The 21321-nt window shown below is 39.6% G+C and overlaps 1 protein-coding gene across 1 annotated transcript in view; it reads left to right on the top strand.

Annotated features, from left to right (window-relative positions):
* The window catches only part of PODXL2 (podocalyxin like 2), a 52691-nt gene that overhangs the window by 24356 nt on the left and 7014 nt on the right, over positions 1-21321 (top strand). The window contains exons 3-4 of the mRNA XM_024580193.4: positions 5325-6085; positions 6866-6940. Of these exons, the coding sequence (XP_024435961.3) occupies positions 5325-6085; positions 6866-6940 (836 nt within the window). The remainder of the gene's footprint in view (positions 1-5324; positions 6086-6865; positions 6941-21321) is intronic.

Here is a 21321-nt window from a genome sequence, read left to right as displayed (position 1 = left end):
ACATCCCCCTCTAAGATGGCGAATAGGACTGAAGCCCAGAGAATTGCTTAGACAGGTTTAAAAGTGAGACTAATTTTAAGTGGCTAAATCTTCTGGCTCCCAGATCATATCATCAACAGCATGACCACTATTATTTGCCATCTTAGAGGAGGATATAAACAGTTTAGGGAATTTTACTGGGAGCCAGGTTCTCTCTGGAGGCATGGAAACTTGGCTTTTGGAAAGAGGGCATCAAATTGAGTAGAGGGATTGTTTTGGTCAGCTTGACATCTTGGGAATCCCCCCACCTCATACCCCAGTGGAATTCTGCTGGTGAGTGCATTGCCATCTGGCCACATTTGAGACTTTCTCTAGTCTATTGGCTTGTTAAAGTGCTTCCTGAGGGTTTCCAAAGCAGTTTTCCTCTAGACTTAACAACTTCTGTTGTAGCATGGCTACTCCCACAGTCAGTCAGAGTACTAACTTCTTCCTGTTAGCCCACCACATTTTATCAGTTCTACCCCAGGGCCATGTGCTGAATTCATTTTTCTCTTATCATTTCCAATATCATCACCTTCATTTATCTCTCCTGAATTAGTACAACAAGCCCCCTAATTCTTTTCTCTGCTTTCATTCTCTCCTTCATCGAATTCTTGCACATTGCTGTCAGATTAATTTTCTAGTAATAAAATCTCATGATTGTATTTGTTTTATTTCCCAAGCACCCATCTGACATTCTGTTCTATAGTATTCTGATAAGTGGTCATCCAGCCCATTTCAGTTATTTTTTTATGCATTGCATTTCAATTTTAAGCACATCTGTCTATTATAAGGTTTTTACTTATATTGAAGTCATACATTTTTCCTTCTATATACTTGTTTTATGGATGTAATTTCCTCTTGAATATCTCTGAAGATGTTAATAAGAAGATTTTCTACATTCTCTTTTGTTTACTAGATTAACTCTATTCTCAGCGGTCAGTTGCTTTGCTTTCTTACCCTCACGCTTTTTCACAGACCTGGCTTTCCTCAAGTGTTCTGTGAACCTTGATTGATTTTCCATGTCTATAAAAATGATACTAGATTGCTCTGTATTGGAGTCTGGCATGGGTTTCCTCAGCAGTTCTGTGGTCACAGTTCCAGCAGCAGGCCTGTCCCCTGAATGTCATGACTTTCAGGGAAGAAGCCTGCTTTGTGTGGGGAGTAAGTAAGCTTCCTTGCAGGGTGCGTGCAGGAGGAGAGTAATGGAAGGTCTTAAGTTACTAAGTCTTTACTACTGAAAAAAAGTTGTATATTTAAAAGAAGTGGGGTAGGCAGATTATTGTAGTTATTCATTTAAATATTATAGTGGGCTTTCAGTTAACACTGAGATTATTCAGTTTGTAAAAATCATACTTTTGTCATAGGGAATCAATTTTTCTTTTGGTAATGATTCTCAGTGCTCTCTATATCCTGGGTTTAATTTGAATAATTGCTCTCTAGGCCTGCTACACAGCTTCTACCATGAGATTTACTTTTATGATGTTCCTCTCATGTTTCTTGATTTCCCATGTCTTTTTCCGGGGGTGGTGGGGGGTGGTTTCTGAGAGAACTTCTTTAAATAATTTTCTCAGAATCTGTGGATAGTAAAACCTTTTAGTCCTTGCATATATAAAAATGTCTTTATTTTTAATCACACTTGAAGTATAGTTTACTTGGGTATAAAATTTCAGCTTCAAACTAAACTTCCCTTACAATTTGGAATGTGTTTTTCAGTTTTTTTCCTTCAGTCTAGTGTTATTAATTAGAAGTGTGATGATGATAGGGAACTTAAGAGTTGGAAAATTTTGGTTTGGGGTAAATAGTTATAAGGCTAGCAAGTAATGTATATGTGAAAGATTTTGTTTCAGAAACTACAGATAAGGCCCATCCTGGCTCCTGGGAAAACAGCCGACCTCCTGGGGCACTGCTAAAGATTACTGCTTGGGGACAAGTGGAGGCATCCAAGCCACTGTGTTTCAGAGAGGGGCAAATGACCACCTGCCCCTGGGAACAGCTAACCTCCCAGGACAGGAATGTTGCAGTTTGTTCTACCTGACCCTCCCTGAATTTCAAAACTGCTCACTGTACCTTGTTTATTCCCTGCTATAAAAACCTTGGCCTGGAAAGAAAAGATGAAGATGGTCTGTCAGGGTATGAACCCACCATCTTCTCAGATTGCTGGCCATTTGAATAAAGCTCCCATATAGATTCAATCGCTGCCATTGGTTATTGGGTTTGGTAGTGACATGCAGCCCAAACTCGTGTCTTTTCCAGTTTCAATGATAATTTAATAATCTGTTTCTTGTTCCTTTATGGGTTCCTTCATTCTTTTTCTGAGAGTTTTTAGGATTTTCTGTTGCCCCTTAGAATTCTGAGTTGGCATAGAATGAGGCTTGATGTGAATCTTCTGTCTTTCCCCTTTTTTGTATTCCCTTTCACTATGAAGATTCATACTGCCAGACCACAGAAATTTTCTTCCTCTTCTTCTTTTTTTTTCTTCTTGTTTTGACTATTTATTCTCTCCATTTTGTTGGTTCTATCTTTTTGGGAATCATAAAAAAATAAAATCTTGTCATTTTGCTTTTGCTCTGGAGACCTTCCCATGATGTTTTTTTCAGCTATTCTATTGAATTTTTACATTTCAACAATCGAATTTAAATTTCCAAGAACTCTTTCCTTTTAAAAGATTACTTGACTTTCTTATTATCCTCTTTTATTTTAGGGATGCAATAGTTTTGACTTTCTGAGGATACTAATTGGAATTTTAAAATTATATTTTGTTCCCTGAAAGGGTTCTTAGAGCTTATAAAGAGAATCTTTTTTAATAGGTTCTTCTTGTTGAAATTCCCAGATGAGGAAACATAAACAAATTTTAAAAACAATAGAGAAGATATCCAAACTCTATCTAAACAAGGGCTATCATTTCTACTTTATACAAATCTGTATTTATGTAATTTTTGTGGAAGATTTATGTCATTCAAGAAATGTTTATTGGAAAAATTGGGACTTCCAGCGAAGATGGAGGCTAGGTAGATGCACTTTACCTCCTCATACAACCAAAAGAACAACAACAACAAATTTTAAAACAAAAAACAACCAGAACTGCCAGAACATCAAACTGTATGGAAGTCTGACAACCAAAGAGTTAAAGAAGACACATTCATCCAGACTGGTAGGAGGGGCGGAGGTGGACAGCTGGGGTGGAGAGGATGCGTGGCAAGGTGGTGGCTGGCAGACAGAGTGGTCCCACATTTGCATGTGGATAAACTGGGAGGAACAACTAAGGTGCAAGACAGATCACGCAACCCAGGGTTTCAGCATGGGGAAATAAAGCCTCAAAACCTCTGGCTGTAAAAAATCTTTGGGGGTTGCAGTGGCAGGAGAAACTCCCAGCCTCACAGGAGAGTTCGTTGGAGAGACACACGGGGTCCTAGAATGTACACAAACCCACTCACCTGGGAATCAGCACCAAAAGGGTCCAATTTGCTTGTGGGTAGCAGGGGAAGTAACTAAAAGCCAGGTGAGAGCCAAGCAAGCAGCATTGTTACCTTTTGGACCTCTCCCCCACATACAGCACCACAACTTAGTGATGTAGGTTGCCCCACTCTGGCAAATACCTAAGGCTCTGCCCCTTACAACATAACAGCTGTGCTGAGGCAAAGAACTATGACCCAAATGAAAGAGCAGATCAAAACTCCAGAAAAAGAACTAAGCAATGAAGAGATAGCCAGCCTATCAGATGGAGAGTTCAAAACACTGGTAATCAGGATGCTCACAGAAACGGTTGAGTATGGTCACAAAATAGAGGAAAAAGTGAAGGCTATGCAAAGTGAAATACAGAAAAATATACAGGGAACCAAGAGTGAAGGGAAGAAAACTGGAACTCAATTATTTGGGACAGAAGGAAGAAATAAACATTAAACTGCAATAGAATGAAGAAATAAAAATTCAGAAAAATGAGGAGTGGCTTAGGAACCTCTGGGACAACTTTAAATGTTCCAACATCTGAATTATAGGGGTGCCAGAAGGAGAAGAAGACCAAGAAATTGAAAACTTATTTGAACAAATAATGAAGGAGAACTTCCCTCATCTGGCAAAGGAAATAGACTTTCAGGAAGTCCAGGAAGCTCAAGAGAGTCCCAAAGAAGCTGGACCCAAGGAGGAACACACCAAGGCACATCATAATTACATTACCCAAGATGAAACAGAAGGAGAGAATCTTAGAAGCAGCAAGAGAAAAGGATACAGTTACCTACAAAGGAGTGCCCATTAGGCTATCAGCTGAATTCTCAAAAGAAACCATGCAGGCAAGAAGGGGCTGGCAAGAAGTATTCAAAATCATGAAAGGCCAGGACCTACAACCTAGATTACTGTATGCAGCAAAGCTATCATTTAGAATGGAAGGGCAGATAAAGTGCTTCCCAGATAAGGTCAAGTTAAAGGAGTTCATCATCACCAAGCCCTTATTATATGAAATGTTAAAGGGATTTCTCTAAGAAAAAGAAAAAGATCAAAACTATGAACAGTAAAATGACAACAAACTCACAACTGTCAACAACTGAACCTAAAACAAAAACAAAAACATACTAAGCAAACAACTAGAACAGGAACAGAATCAGAGATATGGAGATCACATGGAGGGTTAACAGGGTGGAGGGGGAGTGGGGAGAATGGGGATAAAGGTACAGGGAATAAGAAGCATAAATGGTAGGTACAAAATAGACATGGGAAGGTTAAGAATAGTGTAGGAAATGGAGAAGCCAAAGAACTTATGTGTAGAACCCACAGACATAAACTAAGGGGTGGAAGAATTCTGGTAGGAGGGGAGGTGGTGCAGGGTATAGGGGAATAAAGGGGATTCAAAAAATGGGACAACTGTAATAGCATAATCAATAAAATATACTTTAAGATATGTTTATTGATTTTAGGGGAAGGGAGAGAGCAGGAGAGAGAAACATCTATCTGTGACTTCTCATATGTGCCCCAACCAGGGATTGAATCCATAATTTAGGCATGTGCCCTGACCAGGGATTGAACCCAAAACCTTCTGCTGTATGGGATAATACTCCAACCAAATGAGCTGCACTGGCCAGAGCAGATTTATGTCATTTTTAATATTATGAAGGAAATGAGGAACAGCCTGCAGTTAGCCCCCTTTCCCTTACCCAGCCATAACCTACTCTTTTTCTGATATGACCTATATTGCAATCTCCTCACTGTCCCCCTATGGGTCTCGTGGTTCTTTTATGTCATCTGTTCAGCAAATACTGAACAAATCAGTGAATAATGAACCTAGTGAATTAATTTTCTATCTCTGTTCTTAGATTATGGTTTCCCAGACTTGACTGAGAAGGCAGATCCCATAGAAGATACCAGCCAGGGTCAAGAGGCATTGAGCCTCCCCCCTCCCTTGCCTAAGATGAACCTGATGGAGCCACCCTGGCATATGGCTCCTGGAGAGGAAGAAGAGAAGGATGAGGAGGAGAAAGAAGAAGTAGAGAAGGAGAAGGAGGAGGAAGAACTACTGCTTGTGAATAGAGCTCAAGAAGAAGCCCAAACTCAGGTCTATCAGTTTTCTCCTACCAGCAGCATCAGCCAGACTCCCCTGGCTCCCAAACATAGGCATGAAGATTTTGAGGACCAGACCTCCTCAGATGTGGAGGTAGGGAGCAGCATAGAGCCAAGCCTGTCACCATCCTCAGTCACCTCAACTACTGTGACCCTGGGGGGTCAGGACTTCGCCAGCCAGGAGGCAGGGGATACAGTGCCACCAGCTGCAGGGCATGAAATAGAGTTTGAGGCTCCTCAGCAGGCAAGTGAGAAGTCTACCATGGGAATAGCTGTGTTGGCTGGCAAACAAGGGAAGGTGCTGTCCTCAGCATCATTCCCTCAAGCCTCCAGTGGATTTGAGACCCCAGATGAAGACCCCCTTTACCCTGGAGCCTCAGCTGCTTTTTCCCAGGCCCCTCAAGATATGGAGCTGACACCTTCCTCTGCTACCTTGGGACAAGAAGACCTCAGCCAGCAGTCCCAGCAAAGACAGGCTGCTGAAGCTCAATCCAGAATCCCCTGGGATTCTACTCAGGTAACGTGGAAGTGCATGCAGGCCTTGGCCACCCTGGGGCTGCATGGCAGTGGGAGGTCTGCCAGGCTGAGGATAGAGGCCCAGAACTGTTGGGGATGCACACCTCATGGCCTGGCAGTGGGTGTCCTCACCACACTTACATGCGAAGTAGAAGCTTTGAAAGCATATGGTGCTCTGGCTTGGTTTTCATTTTTTCAGGTGCTACTGCTGCTACCCTTGGCTTCCACACTGCTTATGACAGTGGAGAGAGTTTGTGCCTGACTTGTATTCTCTTCAGCTCTGTTCCCACACCCACTACTACATGTGCAGTTGCTCTCTCTCCTCCCCTAATCATACCTACCTAGTATACACACACACCTAAATCAGTGCTCACACCTTTCAACACCAGAAGGAAAAGAAAGGGGTCCTAAGTTTTCAGCCTGTGCACCTAGCCCACAGGAATACTTTTGTTTGCCCTACAGAATTTTAAAAACAAGTTTGTCTCTAGCTAGGGCATACCCTCTTTGGTCTAGCTCCTTTGACACAGTTTTCTCTTCCTTTGTGTCACTCTTGGCTTCCTCCTCTCACTTGGTCCGTGAAGATATATTGGTGTGTGAACCTTGGGTTGGATTCTGGGCATGTCATCCTCTTGCAGAGGCTATCAGCTCCCACCTAGCTATCATAGACTTATACTTTGCCTTCACCTCCTAGCTTCTCAAAAATTTTCTACCCATGTTCTCTCTGGATGCCTTTCCTTATGCTCATTGTAACTGTCACCCTTCTTTCTGTTTCATTGTACAGGTGATCTGCAAAGACTGGAGCAATCTGGCTGGGAAAAATTACATCATTCTGAACATGACAGAGAACATAGACTGTGTGAGTGCACAGCTAAGCTGAGGACCTCAGACTGAGATTGGAAGGAGAGGGCAGAGAAGGGGCGGTGGGTGGGCTGTGGGTGGGCACTGGGGAATGGGCAGTGGAAAGGGTAGAAGGCCTAGCTCTTAAGTGAGAGGGAACTAGCCTAACCCAGGGGATGAACCCACCAACATCCAAGAAAACAGTACTTTCATATTTTCAAATTTCTAAGGACTCTTTTGTTCTTGCTCCCCTTTGTTTTTAATTTAAAGGAATAGTTTTGCTCATGTGTATAGTATCTTAACTCTCTGAAGATATTAAAATAGTTTAAAAAAATCTTTTCTCCCTGTAAGGGTTGCTTTCCCCATTTCTTTTTGTTTGTTTTTTGTTTCAGTTTTTCCACGTGCCCAGTCTCCTCAAATGTCTGGTGGCATTTGCCACCAGAAAGCTGGTTGGAAGTTTTGAGCATGGTGGTGGAGTCTCTTAACTATGGCTTCTCAGGAGGATGGTCTGGTTGAATCATTTTACTTCAAAATTTCTAATCTCAACATCTTTAGGTCTTTTCTCTTAGGTGACTAGATTCTTTAAAAAGGGAACTTCTGTTCTTCTGGGAGTTTAAAGGGCTGGTTGCCAGTGTTCTGGGAGCCAGGGTTGGGAGAGGACTGGGCATCTCACTATTAGAAACATATATGCATAAATATATTTTACTCCTCTTGTTTGCAGTGTAAGCCTCCTCCTACAGTTGTGCCTGGTGTCTACTAGGTTAGAGATCCTCTGTTTTACCCTCTTTAAAGAATAAACTTCCAGTCTTTTACTAGGGAGAAGAGATATTTGTCAGCTGTGCAGTTTTGGGAAGAGGAACTAGGAATCCAGCTGATGCCTAAACAGACTTCCAAACAGCTTTCTTATATCTAGTATGGTTTCATCCCTTCTTGTAAAGGTAACCAGTGCTGCTTATTCCAGAGCATTTGGGAAATTTGACAGTATAAGTCTGGTTGCTTCTCAGCTTTCTCAGTTTTGGCTTAGGATTCGACTTTTTGGGGCTTGCTAAATCAGGGAATTCTTTTTTTTAAAGTGTTTTTAAATTAAAAATTTTTTTCACTTAAAGTTTACACTTAGTATTATTCTGTATTAGTCTCAGATGTACAGCAAAGTGGTTGAAAAATCATGTACTTTATGAAGTGGTTCTCCTGCACTTCAAGTACCCACCTGGTTCAATACATAGTTGTCATGATATTATTGACTATTGTCTATGCTGTGATCTACATCTCTGTGACTATTCTATAACCGCAGATTTATACTGCATAATCCCTTCACCTTTTTCACCCAGCCTCCCTATAAGGGGAGGGGACCTTCTGTCAGTCTGTTTTCTATATCTATGAGTTTGATTTCTATTTTGTGTGTTAATTTTGTTCTTAAATTTCACATATAAGTGAAATACCATTTGGTATTTGTCTTTCTATCTAGCTTATTTTGCTTAGTATAATACCCTCTAGCTCCATCCATGCTGTTGCAAAAAGTAAGAGCTCATTCTTCTTTATGGCCAAGTAGTATTCCATTGTGTGTGGGCACTGCAGCTTTTTTATCCACTCATCTACTGGTAGGGACTGGGGTTGCTTCCTTCCATATCTTGACTATTGTAAATAACACTTCAGAAAATAGGGGTGAATATATTCTTTCAAATTAATGTTTTGGAGGGTTTTTTTTGGATATATTCCTAGGAGTGGAATCACTAGGTCATAAGGCAATTCCACTTTGAATTTTTAAAAGAAACTCTACACTGTATCCCATAGCGGTTGCACCAATCTGCATTCCCACCAACAGTACACTAGGGTTCCCTCTTCTCCACAGCCTCTCCAGCACTTGTTGTTTGTTGATTTATTGATGATGGCCATTCTGACAGGTGTGAGGCAGTATCTTACTGTGGTTTTGATTTGCATTTCTCATATGATTAGTGATGTTGAGCAACTTTTTAGCCAAATCAGGAAATTCTAATTCATATATCCAGATTTTGTTGCTCTTGTCTCCTCTTCTGTTTGGTTTTGGTTTTGTTTTTGTGGTTTTAAAATTAAAAAAAATTCTTTACTCTTGTTTAGTGGGTTTGGGGGCAAGTGAAAGTACATGCATATGTTTAATCCAAAAGTGACCATTGAGGTGTGTTTTTTCCAGCATAATTATAAGTGGATAGATTTTAACATATTGATGTATCTTAATCCATTGCAGTTATTAATCTTTTTAAAAAAGATTTTATTTATTTTTAGAGAGAGGGGAAAGAAGGGAAAAAGAGAGGGAGAGAAACATCAATGTGTGGTTGCCTCTCATGTGGCCCCCACTAGGAACCTGGCCCGCAATCCAGGCATGTGCCCTGACTGGGAATTGAACCAGCGACCCTTTGGCTCACAGCCTGTGTTCAATCCATTGAGCTACACCAGCCAGAGCCAGGTATTATTCTTATTAATGCTCAAATGCCCTGCCTTTGGTCAGTGAAAGCTTCTTTGAGTTGGCTTCTGAGTCCTTTTGACCAACCTGTTAGTGTTTGGTAGTTTCCTTGCTCTCTGTCATAACAAGATGTTCCAGGCTCATCTTGTATGTTCCCTCCCCCACATTCAGAATCAACATTTCTTCAAGCTCTTGTTCCTTTTATTGAAAAATAGTACTTAGAGACACAATAAAGGTTCTAGGGACCCTTAAATATTTGATATGCATACTTGAACAATAAAATCTAAAGATAATATTTCTTTTCTCTTTCCAAATAACAGACAATTAAAATGCTTTCATTCTGCTTTCTCTGATTTTGTTTTGTTTGTTATTCTCATCTAATATTTGATGTCTACCCAATTAGTCATCTTTTATGGTGGATATTTTCATTATGGTAAAAAAAACTAACAAAATTTGCCATCTTGATCATTTTTAAGTATACAGTTTTATAAGTATAGGCATATTGTTGTGAAACAGATCTCCAGATCTTTTTAATCTTCCAAAGCTGTACCCATTAAACCAACCCCCCATTCTCCCCCTCTCAGTCCCTGACAACCATTCTACTTTCTGTCCCTGTGACTTTGATTACTCTAGGGACCTCATAGAAGTGGGATCATACAGTATTTGTGTTTTTGTGACTGGCTTATTTTATTTCCCTTAGCAGAATGTTCTCAAGGTCCACCCATGTTGTAGCATGTATCAGAATTCCCTTCCTTTTTAAGGCTAGATAATATCCCATTGTATGGAGAGAACACATTTTGCTTATTCATTCATCCATCAATGGGTATTTGGGTGTCTTCCATCTCTTGGTTCTTGTGAATAATGCTACTATGAACATCGGTGTACAAATATCTCTTCCAGACATTGCTTTCAATTCTTTTGGGTGTAGATCCAGAGGTGGAATAGCTAGATCATATGGTGATTCCATTTTTAATAAGGGATCAAATTTCTCTGCATCCTTGCCAATATTTGTTATTTTCTGGTTGGTTTTTTTTTTTTTTTGATAGTGGCCATGTCAATGGGTGTGAGGTAGGATATCATTATGGGTTTGATTTTCAATTCTCTGATGAATGGTAATGTTGAACATGTTATTATTGTTAGTAATTGATGCTTATTTTGCTTTATCAACATACTTATTTGTTTCTTTGCTCATTTGTCTTCTCACATTCCCACGGCTTTCTTCTGGGTTTAACTCCCTTCATCCTGAAATATTGGGTTGGCCAAAAAGTTCATTTAGTTTTTCCATAAAATAAAAGACACATTCTTCATTTTCTCCAATAACTTTATTGATTTGGATATTTTGAGTATGTTCACTATCTCCTGTGTGGTATAATACCAGTTGTTCTCAATTAATGTCTCAATTTATTTGCTATCAAGTTCAACTAGTCTACTTGACCATGGAGCATCATCCAGTGAGAAATGTCCAGCATGAAACTTCGCAGACTGCTTTTGACATGTTTGATCAGTCACAGCACCTTCCCCATACACTGCAGAAATCTTTTCTTTTTGCATTTCCATTGCATCTTTACCTTTCTTGAAATAATGAAGCATAATATGCTGAAAATGTTGCATATTTTCTTCCATCTTCAGTATTAAAATGGCTACAAAAATTCACCAATTTTGATAGGTTTTAAAAATATATATGCTGAGATGACAGCTGTCACAATACAATGTAAGAAAATCGTGTCATATGAAGTTAAAGACACGTAAGTGCTACAAGAGCCATTGTACAGAAAAAAACAAACTTTTTGGCCAATCCAATATATCCTTTAGTAATTCTTTCTGCAAAGATGTCTCAGCCTTTATTTATGTAAAAATATCTGCTTTTCTCGTGTTTATTTTGTAACTTTTAATTTTGATATAATTTTAAACTTAGAGAAGGAATAATACAAAGAAATCCATATATCCTTCATCCAGATTCACTAATTGTTAGCAATTTCTCAAGCCATTTCAGAGTAAGTTGAAGGCATCATTCCCTTTTGCTCCTACCCTAAGTATATTACTTTGTATTTCCACAGAATAGGACTTTTTTTCCATAAGCACAGAACAATTATCAAAACTAGGATATTAACACTGACAAAAAACCATAATCTATAGACCTTATTTAGATTTTATCAGTGGTCCAGTAATATCTTTTTTAGCTTTTTTCTTCCTGGTTCAGTATCTAATCCAGGATCATGCCTTGCATTTGGTTGTCATATCTTTTAAAAAAATATATATATTTATTCATTATGCTATTACAGTTGTCCCATTTGCACCCCCCCTTCACTCCACTCCATCCTGCCCACCCGATCCCTCCCACATTCCCCCACTATACTTCATGTCCATGGGTCATACTTATAAGTTCTTTGGCTTCTACATTTCCTACACTATTTTTACCCTCCCCCTGCCTATTTTCTACCTATCATTTATGCTACTTACTCTCTGTACCTTTCCCCCCCTCTCCCCCTCCCACTCCCCTATTGATAAACCTTCATGTGATCTCCATTTCTGTGGTTCTCTTCCTGTTCTAGTTGTTTGCCTAGTTTGCTTTCGTTTTTGTTTTAGGTGTGGTTGTTAATAACTATGAGTTTGCTGTCATTTCTGCTGTTCATATTTTTTATCTTCTTTTTCTTAGGTAACTCCCTTTAACATTTCATATAATAAGGGCTTGGTGATGATGAACTCCTTTAACTTGACCTTATCTGGGAAGCACTTTATCTGCCCTTCCATTCTAAATGATAGCTTTGCTGCATACAGTAATCTTGGATGTAGGTCCTTGCCTTTCGTGACTTCAAATACTTCTTTCCAGTCCCTTCTTGCCTGTAAGGTCTCTTTGGAGAAGTCAGCTGACAGTCTTATGGGAACTCGTTTGTAGGTAACTGTGTCCTTTTCTCTTGCTGCTTCTAAGATTCTCTCCTTCTGCTTAATCTTGGGTAATGTAATTATGATGTGCCTTGGTGTGTTCCTCCTTGGGTCCAGCTTCTTTGGGACTCTCTGAGCTTCCTGGACTTCCTGGAAGTCTATTTCCTTTGCCAGATGAGGGAAGTTCTCCTTCATTATTTGTTCAAATAAGTTTTCAATTTTTTGTTCTTCCTCTTCTCCTTCTGGTACCCCTAGAATTCGGATGTTGGAACATTTAAAGATGTCCTGGAGGTTCCTAAGTCTCTCCTCATTTTTCTGAATTCTTGTTTGTTCATTGTTTTCTGGTTGGATGTTTCTTTCTTCCTTCTGGTCCACACCATTGATTTGAGTCCCAGTTTCCTTCCCATCACTATTGGTTCCCTGTATATTTTCCTTTGTTTCTCTTAGCATAGCCTTCATTTTTTCATCTACTTTGTGACCAAATTCAATCAATTCTGTGAGCTTCCTGATTACATTAGAGTTTTGAACTGTGCATCTGATAGGTTGGCTATCTCTTCATTGCTTAGTTGTATTATTTCTGGAGCTTTGATCTGTTCTTTCATTTGGGCCATTTTTTTTGGGGGGGGGTCTTGGTGCACCTGTTACATAAAGGGGCAGAGCCTTAGGTGTCCACCAGGGCAGGGTAATGCTGGTTGCTGAGCTATGATGCTGTACGTGGGGGAGGGGCCGAGAGGGAGAAATGGCACTTGCTCCACTCTTTGCCAGATTTCACTCACTCCCTTCGCTACCCACAATCAAATTGGGCCCCGCTGGTGCTGATTCCCAAGTGGGTGGGCTTGTGCATGCTCTAGGCCCCTGTGGGTCTCTCCAATGACCTCTCCTGTGAGTCTGGGAGTTTCTCCTGCTGCCGCCTCAACCCCCACAGGTGTTTTCAATCAGAGGTTTGAGGCTTTATTTCCCCGAGCTGGAGCCCTGGGTTGCGCAGTCTGTTTCACTCCCCTGCCGTTCTTCCCAGTTTATCTATGCATGAGTGTGGGGCCGCGGGGTCTGCTAGCTGTTGTACTGCCTGCCCCATTCATTTCACAATCTGCCACCTCTCTGGGTCCAGCCGCATTACTGAGAGTCCTCTCCACCCCGGCTGCCCATCTCCGCCCCTCCTACTGGTCTGGGTGAATGTTTCTTCTTTATCTCCTTGGTTGTCAGACTTCTGTGCAGTTCAATTTTCTGTCAGTTCTAGTTGTTTTTTGTTTTTTAATTGTTGTCCTTCTTTTGGTTGTGCTAGGAGGTGCAGTGTATCTACCTACGCCTCCATCTTGGCTGGAAGCGCCAGAGTCTTAGTTGTCATATCTCTTTAGTCTCCTTTAATCTGGAACAACAGTTCCTCAGTCTTTCTTTGTGTTTAATGACCTTGATATTATCGACGAGTAATAGTAGTGCATAAAAAATGATGGACCTATACAGAGAACACATCTTCAGAAAAAGATAGGGAGAAAGTGCTTATAGTCTTACAGGTTAAGTCTTGCAAGTTAGAGCTTCATTTTGATGAATTTGATCCTCACGATCTAGAAAAAGCAATGCAGACTCACTGGCTTCTCCTATTTTACCTAAGATACCATAGGTTAGTGCTCTTTCCACCTTTTGGTGTAGTTATACATTTGAAATATAGTTAGCTTTATTTGTTTCTGTTTGTGTTTAATTTTAGTTTCTTTTTCTTATCCTTGTGGATTTACTTATTTTTTGAGTATGTAAAACAGTACTGTGGTTCTAAATATCTACATGATATACAAATGTATACTTAGAGAAACACCACTTTCCCCCATATCTCTTTTACCCCACCCATTCCCTTTAGATAACCAATCTTATAAGTTTCTGGTTATCTTTCCTGGGTTTCTTTTTATCAAAATAAACAGATGTATAATTTCTTCTTTCTTTCTTACAGAAAAACAGCATACTATTTATATTTGAATTTGAAAGTCCAAGATTAAGTGTTGGCAGGTTTGTTTTCTCCTGAGCCCTCTCTGATTGGTGTGTAGATGTCTATCTTCTCCCTGTGTCCTTATATGGTGCTTCCTCTGTTTATATTTATGTCCTAATCTCACTTTGTAAAAAACAAAAACAAAAACAAAAAATGACACCAACAACAAACCAGTCATTGGATTAGGGCTTTCCCTAAGGACCTCATTTGAACTTAATTATCTCTTTAAAGGACCTGTTTCCAAATACAGTCACATTGTGTTGTGCTGGGGGTTAGGATTTCAACATATGAATTTGAGGGAGACACAACTCAGTCCTTAACAATATTTTTGCCTTTTGTTTTTTTCCCTTAACAATATATTCTGCAAATCACTTTATGTTAGTTTATGAGATCATTCCTTTTTTTTTTGAAGTGCTGAATTCTTGTAATACCTTTATTAACTGCATTCTTGTTGCTGCCAAAGAAGAGGATAGATAATAGACAATTTCTGCATGAGATCATTCTTTATCATTTTTTTACAACTGAATGATAACTCCATTATGTTTGTGTACCACAGTTAATTCATCAAATTTCCTTCATGTGGACATTGAGGTTGTTTCCAGTATTCTGCAATTACTTCCATTGCTGCAGTGAATAATGTGTGTATGTATTTTTGTGTTGTTGGGATGTATATTCAGAGTAAATTCTTTTTTTTTTTTCTTTTGTATCGCAATTTTTTTTTAATTTTTTTTTATTGTTATTCAATTACAGTTGTATGCCTTTTCTTCCCGTCCCTCCACCCCACCCCAGCTAAACCCACCTCCCTCCCCCCTCTCCACCCTCCCCCTTGGTTTTGTCCATGTGTCCTTTATAGTAGTTCCTGTAATACCCTCTACCCACTGTCCCGGCCCCCACCCCCCACCCCCGCCCTGGCTATTGTTAGATTGTTCTTAACTTCAATGACTCTGGTTATATTTTGTTTGCTTTTTCCTTCTATTGCTTATGTTCCAGTTAAAGGTGAGATCATATGGTATTTGTCCCTCACTTCCTGGCTTATTTCACTTAGCATAATGCTCTCCAGTTTCATCCATGCTGTTGCAAAGGGTATAAGCTCCTTCTTTCTCTCTGCTGCGTAGAATTCCATTGTGTAAATATACCATAGTTTTTGGATCCACTCGTTTGCTGATGGGCACTTAGGTTGCTTCCAGTACTTGGCTATTGTAAATTGTGCTGCTATGAACATTGGGGTGCACAGATTCTTTTGGATTGGTGTTTCAGTGTTCTTAGGGTATAATCCCAGCAGCGGAATTACTGGGTCAAAGGGCAGTTCCATTTTTAGTTTTCTGAGGAAATTCCATATTGTTTTCCACAGTGGCCTCACCAGTCTGCATTCCCACCAACAGTGCACTAGGGTTCCCTTTTCTCCACATCCTCTCCAACATTTGTTTGTGGATTTGTTTATGTTGGCCATTCTGACTGGTGTGAGATGATACCTCATTGTGGTTTTAATTTGCATCTCTCTGATGGCTAGTGATGCTGAGCATCTTTTCATATGTCTCTGGGCCCTCTGTATGTCTTCCTTGGAGAAGTGTCTGTTCAAGTCTTTTGCCCATTTTTTAATTGGGTTGTTTGTCTTCCTGGAGTGGAGTCGTGTGAGTTCTTTATATATTTTCGAGATCAGGCCCTTGTCTGAGGTATCATTGGCAAATATGTTTTCCCATACTGTTGGTTCTCTTTGTAATTTGGTGCTGTTTTCTTTAGCCCTGCAGAAGCTTTTTATTTTGATGAGGTCCCATTTGTGTATTCTTTCCTTTATGTCCCTTGCTTTAGGGGATGTGTCTGTGAGGATGTTGCTGCGTGGAATGTCTGAGATTTTCCTGCCAATGTTTTCCTCAAGGACTTTTATGGTGTTACGACTTATATTTAAGTCTTTTATCCATCTTGAGTTTATTTTCGTGTATGGCGTAAGTTGGTGATCGAGTTTCATTTTTTTGCACGTAGCTGTCCAGATCTCCCAACACCATCTGTTGAAGAGACTGTTTTTGCTCCATTTTATGCTCCTGCCTCCTTTGTCAAATATTAATTGATCGTATAGATTTGAGTTTATTTCTGGGCTCTCTATTCTGTTCCATTGGTCTATGTGCCTGTTTTTATGCCAGTACCAGGCTGTTTTGATGACAGTGGCCTTGTAATACAGTTTGATATCAGGTATTGTGATCCCTCCTGCTTTGTTCTTCTTTCTCAAAATTGCTGCTGCTATTCGAGGTCGTTTATGGTTCCATATGAATTTCTGCAATGTTTGTTCTATATCTGTGAAATATGTCATGGGTACTCTAATAGGGATTGCATTGAATGTATAAATTGCTTTGGGTAGTATGGCCATTTTGATGATGTTAATTCTTCCAATCCATGAACATGGTACATGCTTCCAATTGTTTGTATCTTCCTTAATTTCTTTCTTCAGTGTTGTGTAGTTTTCTGAATACAGGTCTTTTACCTCCTTGGTTAGGTTTATTCCTAGGTACTTGATTTTTCTTGTTGCTATATCGAATGGGATTTTTTTCCTGATTTCTGTTTCTGCAGTTTCGTTGTTGGTGTACAGGAATGCCTTTGATTTCTGGGTATTGACTCTGTATCCAGCTATTTTGCCAAATTCATTTATTAGGTCGAGTAGTTTTTGAGTGGAGTCTATAGGGTTTTCCATGTACACTATCATGTCGTCTGCAAACAGTGACAGTTTCATTTCCTCCTTTCCAATTTGGATGCCTTTTATTTCTTTTTCTTGTCTGATTGCTGTGGCTAGGACTTCCAATACTATGTTGAATAGGAGTGGTGAGAGAGGGCATCCTTGTCTAGTTCCTGATCTTAGTGGGAAAGCTCTAAGTTTTTGTCCATAGAGTGTGATGTTGGCTGCAGGTCTCTCATATATGGCCTTAATTATGTTGAGGACTGCTCCCTTTATTCCCACTTTGCTGAGTGTTTTTATCAGAAATGGATGCTGTATTTTATCGAACGCTTTTTCCGCATCTATTGATATGATCATGTGATTTTTGTCTTTGCTGTTGTTGATGTGATGTATGATGTTTATTGATTTGCGAATATTGTACCATCCTTGCATCCCTGGGATGAATCCCACTTGGTCATGGTGGATGATCTTTTTAATATATTGCTGGATGCTGTTTGCTAATATTTTGTTGAGAATTTTAGCATCTATGTTCATCAGCGATATTGGCCTGAAGTTTTCTTTCTTCGTTGTGTCTTTATCTGGTTTTGGGATTAGGATGATGTTGGCTTCATAAAAAGAGTTTGGGAGTCTTCCATCAGTTGGATTTTTTTGAATAGTCTGTGAAGGATAGGGGTTAGTTCTTCCTTAAATGCTTTGTAGAAATCTCCTGTGAAACCATCTGGTCCAGGGCTTTTGTGTGATGGGAGTTTCTTGATGACTGCTTCAATTTCCTTTGCTGATATTGGTCTGTTCAGGTTTTCTGCTTCTTCTTCAGTCAGTTTTGGAAGATTATATTTTTCTAGAAATGTGTCCATTTCATCTAGGTTTTCAAATTTCTTAGCATACAGGTCTTCATAGTAATTTCTTACGATCCTTTGTATTTCTGTGGTATCACTTGTACTCTCTCCACTTTCATTTCTAATTCTGTTTATTTGGATCCTCTCTCTTTTCTTCTTGATAAGCCTACTTAAAGGCTTGTCGATTTTGTTTATCTTTTCAAAGAACCAGCTTCTGGATTCATTGATCCTTACAATTGTGCTTTTAGTCTCTATGTCATTTAGTTCTGCTCTGATCTTGGTTATTTCCTTCCTTCTGCTTGCTCTGGGCTGTCTTTGTTGTTGTTCCTCCAGTTCTTGTAGGCATAGGGTTAGGTTGTTTTTTTGAACTGTTTCTAACTTCTTAAGGTAGGCCTGTATTGCTATGAACTTCCCTCTCAGGACTGCCTTTGCTGTGTCCCATAGGTTTTGGGTTGTTGTGAGTTCGTTTTCATTTGTTTCCAGGAAGTTTTTGATTTCTTCCCTAATCTCGTTCTTGACCCACTCATTGTTTAATAGCATGCTATTCAGTCTCCATGTTTTTGAGTGTTTTGGGTTTTTACCCTTGGGGTTGGTTTCTAGTTTCAGACCCTTGTGGTCAGAGAAGATGCTTGATATGATTTCAATTTTCTTGAATTTGTTGATGCTTGCTTTGTGTCCTATCATGTGGTCTATCTTTGAAAAAGTTCCATGGACACTTGAAAAGAATGTGTATTTTGCTTCTTTGGGATGAAAAGCTCTGTATATATCAGTTAAGTCCATTTCCTCTAGGGTATTGTTAAGTGACACAATATCTTTGTTGATCTTTTGTTTGGAAGACCTGTCCATTTTTGATAGTGGGGTGTTAAAATCCCCTAGTATAATTGTGTTGCTGTCAATATCTTTCTTGAAATCCTCCAAGATTTTCTTTATGTATTTGGGTGCTCCTATGTTGGGTGCATATATATTTACAATGTTTATGTCTTCTTGGTGGATTCTTCCTTTGAGTATTATGAAGTGACCTTCTGGGTCTCTCTTTATGGCCCTTCTTTGGAAGTCTATTTTGTCTGATATGAGTATTGCTACCCCTGCTTTTTTTTCCTGTCCGTTTGCTTGGAAAATTTGTTTCCAGCCCTTCACTTTCAGTCTGTGTAAGTCTTTTGTCCTGAGATGGGTTTCTTGTAGGCAGAATATGTGTGGGTCATGTTTTCTTATCCATTCAGCTGTTCTATGTCTTTTGATTGGAGCATTTAATCCATTTACGTTTAAGGTTATTATCGATAGGTAGTTATTCATTGCCATTATTTCCTACCTGTGTTCCTCTGTCTTTCTCTTTTCCTTCCTTTCCTTAAAGCAGTCCCTTTAGCATCTCTTGCAGAGCTGGTTTGGTGGAGCTGTATTCTTTTAGACTTCTTTTGTCTGGGAAACTCTTTATTTGGTCTTCTATCTTGATTGAGAGCCTTGCTGGGTAAAGTAGTCTTGGTTGCAGGCCTCTGGTTCTCAGTACTTGTAATATTTTTTGCCATTCTCTTCTGGCTTGGAGCGTTTCCATTGAGAAGTCAGTTGCTAACCTTATTGGGGCTCCCTTGTATGTTACTTCCTTTTTCTCCCTTGCTGCCTTTAAGATCCTTTCTTTGTCTTGGAAATTTGCCATTTTAATTATGATGTGTCTTGCAGTGGGTCTCTTTGGGTTCCTCTTGTTTGGTACTCTCTGTGCTTCCTGGATTTGGGTGATTTTTTCTCTCCTCAGATTAGGGAAATTTTCCATCATTACTTTTTCAAACAGGTTTTCTATCCCTTGCTCTTCTTCTTCTCCTTCTGGTATTCCTATTATACGGATATTGTTACGTTTCATGTTGTCCTGCATTTCCCTTATTGCCTCTTCATTCTTTCTGAGCCTCTTTTCCTTTTCTTGCTCCTTCTGGGTGTTTTTTTCTACTTTATCCTCCAGCTCGCTGATCCGATCCTCTGCTTCATCAAGTCTGCTTTTCATTCCTTCTACTGTGTTCTTCAATTCAGAAATTGTATTCTTCATTTCCTCTTGGCCCTTGTTGATATTTTCTATTTCCTTTTTCATGTTGATATAGTTTGCAGTGAGTTCATTGTAGTTTCCCTGTAGTTTCTGGTAGTTCTCTTTGAGCTCAGAGAGCTCAGTGAGCTTCCTGATGACCATTGCTTTGAACTCAGTATCTGATAGTTGACTTGCCTCTTTTTCGGTTAGTATTCTTTCTGAGACTTCCTCCTTTCCTTTCATTTGGGAATTGTTTCTTTGTCTTCCCATTGTTTGTGAGGCTCTTCTTGTTGGCCTCTGCTTCTTAAATTGCTTCGTTCTGACTCCCTGGATTTATGATATGAACTTCTATGGTACAATGCCAATGGGATTCGGTGGTGCTGTCTCCTTACTCTCCTGTGCTCACTGGTCTTGAGCTGACGTTTATGTGTTTAACACGGTCTAACTCTAGTCTTTTCAGCACTCCAGGTTTTGTTGTCTCACCGTCAGATCTTTCAATGTCCTCTATCTTTGGTCTGTGATCTTCGTATATGCTGGAATACTGTTGGCTGTTCGCTCTGCTCCTCAGATCAGCTAGGTATTTCCCTGGCACTGAGGGGAAGTGGATTCCGCTCCCACCTATGTTGCCGCCATCTTCCCTCTCTCAGAGTAAATTCTTAGAACTGAGATTGCATATGCAGTTTGTCAGACATTACCAGATTCCCAATTTTCTCTCAATCTTATCAGAGTTTATTGGGCTGTTTTTTTCCATCTACTGTGTCTTTTAACACACTTTTATGTTTTCTCTGTCTTTAAAATCTCTATGATGCATTTTGGGTAATTTTCTATCTCTAGCTTCCAAATTAGTAACTCTCTTCAATTGTGTCTAATCTGTTTGACTCATCCATTGAGTCTTTAATATAGATAACTTTTATATCTTTGGAATTTCTATTTGATTCCAGATCTCTTCCTTGTTTTTTAATTTTGCTCTCTTCTTTCACCCTGGCTTCTATTCCTTCTTTATTTTACCTTTCTAAAAAATATCCTCGCCCAAGCACATGCTTATTGACTTAGAGAGAGGGGAAGGGAGAGAGAGAGAGAGGGAGAGAAACATCGATGTGAGAGAGGAACAGCAGTTGGTCGCCCCTTGTATGCACTCTGATGGGGGTCTGAACCCATGACCTAGGCATGTGTCCTGACTGGGAATCAAACCCGTAATCTTTTGATTTATGGAATGATGCTCTAACCAGCTGAGCCACACTGGCCAGGGCTTTAATTATTTTACGCATACTTAGTTTTTTATCTCTTACGTATTTAATGACATCATATCTTGGCATGTCAGTTGTCTTGTCTGTTGCATTTGTGCCTTGTTCACTCATATTTCTCAGAATTTATCGTGATCTCATCTTGAACCCCAGGTTATAAAAGAATTTCTACAGAGTGATTTCAGGGTACCTTCAGGAGTTCCAATAGTCTTAGAATAAATTTAATCTTATTTCTTGGCTTGGCTTTCTATACCACAAAGGAGTACAAGTTTAGAATCCACCCCTAGATGAAGTATAAGCCTGGGAGCTTTAAGTGATCTTAGGTATAAGCCTGGGAGCTTTAAGTGATCTT

Source organism: Desmodus rotundus, chromosome 10, assembly GCF_022682495.2.
Source record: "Desmodus rotundus isolate HL8 chromosome 10, HLdesRot8A.1, whole genome shotgun sequence".
Taxonomy (NCBI): domain Eukaryota; kingdom Metazoa; phylum Chordata; class Mammalia; order Chiroptera; family Phyllostomidae; genus Desmodus; species Desmodus rotundus.
This window is presented reverse-complemented; position numbering and strand designations above follow the sequence as displayed.